The 8,667-nt window shown below is 45.9% G+C and overlaps 1 protein-coding gene across 1 annotated transcript; it reads right to left on the bottom strand.

Moving 5' to 3' along the window:
* Window positions 1-1,833, bottom strand: RAB42 (RAB42, member RAS oncogene family). The gene is made up of 2 exons (XM_090271518.1): window positions 1,587-1,833; window positions 1-847 (listed from the first exon to the last, which is right to left on the bottom strand). The coding sequence occupies exons 1-2, from the start codon at window positions 1,823-1,825 to the stop codon at window positions 430-432; spliced, it is 657 nt and encodes a 218-aa protein (XP_090127644.1). The 5' UTR covers window positions 1,826-1,833; the 3' UTR covers window positions 1-429.
* Window positions 1,834-8,667: the final 6,834 nt, after the last annotated feature.

The raw sequence follows: 8,667 nt of genomic DNA, 5'->3' as shown, positions 1-8,667 counted from the left end.
TGGCATGCAGACTCAGCGTCCCAGCGTCCCAGCGTCCCAGCCCAGGAATGCTGCTGGAAATAGCCACATCCCAGACAAGAGAAGAAAGTGGTGATGGCAGGTCAAGTCATTCAGTTCTCAGCATGTGGCAGGTTCTGGCTGAGCACATTCCATCCATTATCTCATTCATGCATCCCCCACCCCCTTGAGGGAGGGTGTTTTACGAGGAAATAGGCTCACAAACAGGAAGCTGCACACCTGCATCTAGACCTTACTAGTGGAAAGGAGCTGAGCTTTAAGACCCCCAAATCCAGGAGCTGTGATGGTGCCAGAATACTGTTTATATGAACCCTTAGGGTATGTTCTGCCATATGCACCCTGGAGAGACACTTTCTCCATCCCACCAGCACTTCTGAGGTTGGCACTGCTTTAACCCTTTCCCTCCCAGAGTCAACACTGGCATGGACCTGCATGCTGCTTCCTGCTGGGGATCCTAGGGATTTGAGTCTTGATGAGCCGAATGCCCCCCCAGTCCTCCAATTTGATGTCCCCCTGCTGCAGGGCTTGCTGGATGGCGTCAGCGAGTGTATCAAAGGCCAGGTCCACACTGCAGTTATTTTTGGTTGAGGTCTCCACGAAGGTCATGCCCAGGGAGGCAGCCAGCTCCTCCGCCTCCTGGGCCGAGACACAACGGGTGCTCTGCAGGTCACTCTTGTGGCCAACCAGCAGGAAGATTGCCTTGTCAGGGCCCTGAGTGGCCATGACCTCCTGGTGCCAGTGTGGAATGTGTTCAAAAGACTTCCTGTTTGTCACATCAAAAACCAGCAGGACACCCACCACATTCCCGTAAAAAGACCTGGTGATGCACCTGATGGGATTGGGGAGTAAATTGGAAGAGGATTATGTCTTCAAGACACTCCCAGAAGCAGAGCCTCCCCGGTGTCCACTGACTGCCTCCCTGTGTCCAATGCCCCCACTGTAGCTCACTTCACACTCCCTGGTGCTTCCGTTCCCAGATTCTGTTCTCTTCCAAAACACTGTGTGCTTCTCAGTGAAGGAGCAAGTTTGATTCATTCACATACTCTCCGGACCATTCCTCCGTTCCTGGAGGAGGCCAAGTATTTCCCCCATTGAAGGTTGGCCTCCCCACTCACTGTCTGGCAAATCCCTATGCATCCTTCAAGGCAAACACAAATCTCTCCTCCTTTCCCGTCTCCTTGACCTCCCCTCTGTGTCTGTGGGCTCCCTCAGGACCCACATCATTCATCCCTCCAGGTTTCAATGTCGGGTCTTTCCCGCCTTGTCCCCAAGGCCTGAATGTTCCTCTGGGGACAGTGGTGGGAGGGACGACCAGGTCTCAAGTATAGGGCTAAGGGGCTTGGCACACGCAGCTGATTTGTAGGTTGAATGACTCAAGAGTGAAGGACCCTAACGCAGGACAGGGACACCCAGACCTGTACTTGGGCCGCTGGGGTTGGCCCCTCTGAGGGATCACCACCGCCAGGTAGACAAGCACTGATCCCCGAAATGAGGTCCCTACTCATTTCTCCCCCTTCTCTTCCCTTTCCACCCACCTCGCATCCACAGCACCCTGCCCCACCCCGCACCTGAAACGCTCCTGGCCCGCGGTGTCCCAGAGCTGCAGCTTGACCCACGGCCCGGCTCGCAGCTGCAGTGCGCGGCTGTAGAACTCAACGCCCACCGTGGGCTCCGACTCGGGCTCCTGATCGGGCTCCGGGGTCCCGAGCGCGCCCTCCACGTAGCGCCGCAGCAGCGATGTCTTGCCCACAGCCGCGTCCCCGAGCAGCAGGATCCGAAACTGGTAGCAGCAGCCTCCCGCCTCCATGGCCCGAGTCCCGCAGCCAGTGTCCGACCCCGCCCTGCCCGGCAGCTGGGAAGGGTGGCGCTGCCCCCGCCCACCTCGCCGCTAGGCGACCCGTCACCGGCACGTGGGGGACTGAGGAATCTGGGGTGTTTTCAGCCCAGGGCCTGACCCCGAAGAAGCTGGCTGGTGGCAACACCTGGGCAAGTCACTTACTCTCTGAGCCTCAGTTTTCTTCTCTGTAAAATGAGGATAATAACTCTTACTTCACGGGATGAAGAATAAATTAAATGTCGGGAGGGGGACTGGAGAGGAACCATAACCAAACAGGACTGGCCTGAGACTAACAGTGCTGGAGCGGCCACGTCATTCATTCATCCGCTGGGATGGTTCCTCTCTCCAGCGGGACTCTCCTGTTAGTTGGGACCCTGTTGCTGGACCTGGAGACACCACTCTAGAAAGCTGATGGTTTACAGGTGCCCCTTTCCTGGAGCCCCGCTTACCCTGTTCAGGTTCAACGTTCAACAGCCCCCACTGCCCCCTCCTGCCTGCCTGTGCCTGCAGCAAGGCCCGGGGAGAGGATGGGACACAGTCTGGTACAAAAGGCAGAACAGACACAGACAACTGTGACTGCAGAGGGAGCGCGTTTGGCCTGTGGACTGGGCAGCTGACATTTATGAGGCCAGATAGTTCTTTATGCTTTGTGGGCAGCAACCCTTGAGAGGGTCAGTGTGCCCATTTTAGAGCTTTAGTGACTGAGATTCAGATGTGTGGCTTGTCTCAGGTCACAGAGCAGAGCTGAAATTCCCGTCTGGGTTTGCCTCCCTCTTTTTAAAACTTATTGATTTTATAGAGGGGAAGGGAGAGAGAGAGAAACATTGCTTTGTTGTTCCACTTATTTATGTGTTCATTGGTTGGTTCTTGTATGTGCCCTGACGGGGGGCCAAGACTGCAACCCTGACATATCAGGGTGATGCTCTAAGCAGCTGAGCTACCTGGCCAATGCTGTCTCACTCTTTATTACCCCCTTGATATGCCACAAAAAGGGGCTGCAAAGTATGTCCCAAGAGGGCCAGGACACAGTGGTCAGGTGCCACTTGGGTTAGAGACGAGGGTAAGGTAGGCACTTCTATTTCCAAAATCCACTCCACCCTTTCGAGTCTGGCCTTCTGGAAACCCAGGGCATCAAGGCTGGACTTCTGGCTAGTCCCAAGCAGGTGGATTTTTACCAGTTTCACTTGTTTCGGCAAACTGGTGTATGTGTGGGGTCCTCACTATTTCAACGATCACATCACACATTTCCTCTTCCCACAACCTTGTAAGTAGGTGTTATTCTGTCCATTTTTGCAGATGAGGAAACTGAGGCTCAGAGAAGTAAAATAACCATCTCAAGGTCGCTCAGCAAGGAAGACTGAGACTATCTTCCAAGTCTACCCAAGGCGAAGGCCACATTTGCTATCTTTGTTTCTGGCTGAAGAGGTTGGGCATCTGAGAAGGCCCAGGTTTTCTTCTAACTCTAAACAAATCAACAAGAAGCCACCTGCATGGTAGAGCCTGAAGGAACCTGGCGCTGTTTGCCCCTTCTTTCAGGAGAAGAGAAGCCTGACAATCTAGGAACCAAGAGGCACTGAAGGAGAGGTGTGTGTGTCAGAGGGATCCTCTCCACAGGCTCTGCCCAAATCAAGAGAACCTGCCCACTCCCTCCTGCCACGCCTGTTCCTCCATCAGGATGTTCTCCCCACCTCGCTCTGTTAGGCTGGAAAATATTTTTTGTGTCAAGTTCTTACAAATGCCCCCAGCCCCTTCTTTACCTACCACTGGTGCTCTGAGCTCCCGGCATGCTGAGCATCTTTCCCTTTCTCAACCCTCAGCCAGAACACTCCTCTTCACCTCTTCGGAGGGCTACTGCCTCCCATTAGATCCCTGCCCTCAGAAAGCCTCTCAGTGACTGGCCAATGAGGTCACATGCTCTTTTTGTCCGCTCTGAAGTCTGTCTCCCTCCTAGGCCTGAGTCCCTTCAGGGCAGGGACCGCAGTGGTATCCTCAGTGCTTGACACAAAGTAGAAACTCAGTAAATATGTATGGTTGAATGGATGAATCGAAGTGCATACATGCTATTCACTCACTCATTCATTCATTCAGATACCACAACATAGCAAGACTCGATGGGGTCCAGGCCAGAGAAGACCTCTTAGAGGAGGTGATGCTGAAACTGGGTCTCCAAGGACAATCGGAGCTGGGGAGGTCAGGGAGGAGGGGCTGCTGGGCAAAGGCAGAGAGGCATGAAATAGCTTGAAATGCAGTTTGAACCCAGCCTTCCCTTTATGGTCAGCACACATGGGCAGTGCACTGTCAGCATCAGGCTCCTTGAACTTCCTCCGCCAGACACTGTGGGTGGGGTCATGTGTCTGCCTCGGATTGCACCTGGCACTTGAATCTGGGTGTCAGCTGACCTATGTGCCCTGGGAGCAAGTCATCTCGTGCTACCCCTTCTGTTAAGTGAGGCAAATCATGGTGACCGCCTCACAGGGCAGTAGTTCTGGATGAGCTGTGTAACATTACAGGTAACGTTATGCACATTCACATTAGACCGTCTGGGTTTTAGTTCCAACTGCCGCTTACTAGCGATGTGGCCTGGGTCAAGTTTTACTCATTCAGTAATTTATTCACTTAGTAATTATTTCAGTAAGTGCTGGCTGTCTTATGTACTGGGCACTAATACAGCACCGAAAATAAAGACACATTCCTGTTTTGGGGGAGCTCACATTGTAATGGGGAAGACAAAATAAATATACACAATGTGATGACAGGGAGCAATAAGTACCATAAATAACAAGTAGGGCAGTGACTTGAAGGGTGGCAGGGTGCTATATCAAAATTGGGTGGTATGAGATAACATCTGAACAGAAACCCAGGGGAAGTGAGACAGTGAGGGAGTAATGCGCCTGTCTGTGAAATCCACGGAGGATAGTTCCTGGTAGGAAGAACAAGAGCAAAGGTCCTGATGTGGAAGCAGGCAAGGAGTAGTCCAAGAGCAGAGGCCGAGAAGAGGGAACAGAATGAAGGAGGAAGTAAGTGGTGGGTGAGGATGGCAGAGAAGAGGAGGAGGAGGCAAATCATAAGTGGCTTCAGAGGCCAGCCTGGGGACTTGAGCTTTTATTTCAAATGTGTTCAGAAGTCAGTGATTTGAGGGCAGGTGAATTACATCATCTAAATGCTTTCTTTGCTTACTTAAAACAAGTGTATTGGGTTATAATTGACACAATAAACTGCGCATATGAAAATGTACAATATAAGGAATTGAAACATAAGTGTACACCTATTAAACCATCACCACAATCAAAATAATATTAATCACCCCCAAAAGTTTCCCCATGCACTTTTTGAATTCTTCTCTACTGACCCCAACTATCAGGCAACTACTAATTTGCTTTCTGCCTCTAGAGAGTACTTTATATTTTCTTGAAGTTTATATATATGAAGTCATACGGTATGTAGTCTTTGTCTGGCTTCTTTCACTCAACAACATGAAGATTCATCCACTGATGCAAATATAAAGTTTGTTCCTTTTTATAACTGAGTAATATTCCAATGCATGAATATACCACAATTTGTTTAGCCCCTGTTGAAGGACATTTGGGTTATTTCCAGTCTGGGTATTACAAAAAAAATTGCTGGGAACATTTATATTCAAGTCTTTGTGTAGATGTGTGCTTTCATTTCTCTTGGGAAATAACTAGTAGTGCGATGATTGCATAATATGGTAGGTGCATGTTTTATGTTTTTAGAAACTGACAAACTGTTTTCCAAAGTTGGTTGTACTATTTTCCAATCCTGAACATTGTATGAGAGTTCCAGTTGCTCAACCTTCTCGACATGACTTAATATTGTCATTTAATTTTTAGCCATTCCAGCGAGTTTGTGGTGTTATCTTATTATAGTTGTAATTTGCATTTCCCTAATGACTGACAATGATGAGCACCATTCATGTGTTTATTTGCCATCTGTTTATCTTCTTTGTTCAGATATCTTTCAAATTTTGTGGCCATTTCAAAAACTGAGCACTGGCTGGTGTGGCTCAGCGGACTGAGTGTTGGCTTGCAAACCAAAAGGTTGCCAAATCGAGTCCCAGTCAGGCACATGCCTGGGTTACAGGCCAGGTCCCCAGTTGGGGGCGTGTGAGAGGCAACTGATTGATGTGTCTCTCACATGTTTCTCTCCCTCTTTTTCTCACTCCCTTCCCCTCTCTCTAAAAATAAATAAATAAATAAAATCTAAAAAATAAAAAATAAAAATGAAAACCTGAGTAGTTTGACTTTTTAGTGTTGCATTTTAAGCATTCTTTATGTTCTAGGTAGAAGTCCCTTGTTAGATTATATGTTTTCCAAATATTTTCTCCCAATTTTTCTCTTGCTTCTCATTTGAAGATCAAGAGTTTTAAATTTTGATGAAATGTAACTTAACAGTTCACTGTTGTACTGGAGGCCCCAGCCAGTACTGTAAGACTAGAAAAAGAAATAAAAAGCACCCAGATTGAGAAAGAAGAAGTAAACCTTTCTTTATTCATCGATATATAAAAAGTCCTAAGAAACTTACAAAAAATTGCTAGAGTTAATAAGTGAGTTTAACAAGGTTGCAGGATACCAGTCAATATGGAAAAATTAATTCTATATCTATATACTCACAATGACTATTTGGAATTTGAAATTGACAGGGATAATACCATTTACAATAGCATCAAAATATGAAAGACTTAGGGATAAATTTGACAAAAGGTATACAGTACAGGAGGTAAGACCTATACACTGAAAAGTACAAAACACTGTTGAAAGATAATCTAAAAAAATGGAAAGATATACACCATCCTCATGGATTAGAAGCCTCAATATCATTAAGATGTCAATTCTCCCCAAATTAATCCATAGATTCAACGCAATACCAACCAAATCCCAGTAGGCTTAAAAAAATAATTAGCTGATACTAAAATATATATATGGAATTGCAACGGCTCTGAAAAGCTAAAATAATTCTGAAAAAGTAGAACAAAGTTGGATGACTTATCCTACCCTATTTCAAGACTTATTAAAGTGCTACGATAATCAAGGCAGTGTAGTACTGAGTACAGAAACAGAGCTAAATATGTGGTCAACTGATTTTTAACAAAGGTGCCAAAGCAAGTAGATGGAAAAATAATCTTTTCCACAGATGAAGATGGAACAATTGGACGCCATATGCAATAAAATAAACCTTGACTCTTACCTCACACCATGTACAATATTAACTCAAAATGAATCACAGATCTAAAAGAGCTAAAACTATTAAAATTCTAGAAGAAAACATAAAAAACTTTAATGTCTTTGAATTAGGCAAAGATTTTATTTTATTATTTATCTTTGAAGATTTTACTTAAAAAAAGAATACAAAAAGCACAAACTACAGAAGAAAAAAATGTCAATATATTGGACTTTATCGAAATGAAAATTTTTTGCTCTTTCAACACTCTGGCTGGTGTGTTGAGACCACAGTGCAGGGATTAATGGCAGAATCAGGGAGACTCATTAGGAAACTACTGCTATCTTGTGGGTCAGCGAAAATGATAACATCGGTGGGGGTGGTAAAAACAGTGATTCCTGAGGCATCTTAAAGATGGAGAAAACAAGGGTGAAAAAGGTGAAGGGATTAAGCAAAACAAACACACACACACAAACCCTCATACATAACAGTATGGTGATTACCAGACGGAAAAGAGAGTGGGAGGGGGTAGAAGGGGATCTGAGGGGATAAATGGTGATGGAAGATTTGACTTGGGGTGGTGAACACGCAATACACTATACAGATGATACAGAATTGTACACCTGAAACCTATATAATTTTATTAATCAATGTCACCCCAATAAATTCAATGAAGAAAAAAACAACAACACAGGATTTGCTGATGTATTGAACATGAAATGTTAGAGAAAAGGAATCCAGGGTCATTCCAAGAATTTACTGAGAAAGGGAAGAGGAGGTTGGGAGGAGGCAAGGCTGTGTTCTGAGAACCCTATTTATTAAACATCCAAGTGTAGATGTCAAGGAAGCAGCAGGATATAGGGTCTGGAGCTCAGGAGAAAAGTGGAGTTGAAGACATGTTTGGAAGTCATCAGAAAGTTTCTTAACCTTTTAGTGTCGCCTTCCTCATAAAATAGGAAAAATATTAGTACTTACCTTTTAAAGTCCATGTACAGCCCTGGCTGGTGTGGCTCAGTGGACTGAGTGCTGACCTGTGAACCAAAGGATTGTCAGTTTGACTCCCAGTCATAGCATATGTCTGGGTTGTGGGCCAGGTCCCCAGTTGGGGGCATTCGAGAAGCAACCACACATTGGTTTTTCTCCCTCTCTTTTCCTGTCTCTAAAAATAAATAAATAAAATCTTTATTGAAAAAATAAAGTGCCTGTATGGATAAAAATTAATAAATAGATTAAGCACAGAACAGGTGCTTAAAATATTATTTATTTATTTTGAGAAAGAGAGAGACAGAGAGAAGGGGGAGAAACACTGACTTGTTGTTCCATACTTATGCACTCATTGGTTGCGTCTTGTATGTACCCTGACCCAAGATTCAACACGGAATCTTGGTGCAGCTGGAGAGTGCTCTAACCAGCTGAGCTACCTGGCCAGGGATAAACGCTTAATTCTTGACAGCTGCTTTTGTATATTGTACGCTTATTCATTCCACGGACAAAATATGCAAATGGCACAATGATTATGTGTGGTCCCTGGGCTGTACTCCCGGATTCGGATTCCAGTCCTTCACTTGCCTGTACATAGGGTGATTATGAAAAGTTCGCTTTGGTAATACAGCATAGTTTACTTAGAGCTCAGA

This window comes from Furipterus horrens, unplaced genomic scaffold (genome assembly GCF_987537825.1).
Source record: "Furipterus horrens unplaced genomic scaffold, mFurHor1.1.pri manual_scaffold_3, whole genome shotgun sequence".
Lineage (NCBI taxonomy): Eukaryota > Metazoa > Chordata > Mammalia > Chiroptera > Furipteridae > Furipterus > Furipterus horrens.
This window is presented reverse-complemented; position numbering and strand designations above follow the sequence as displayed.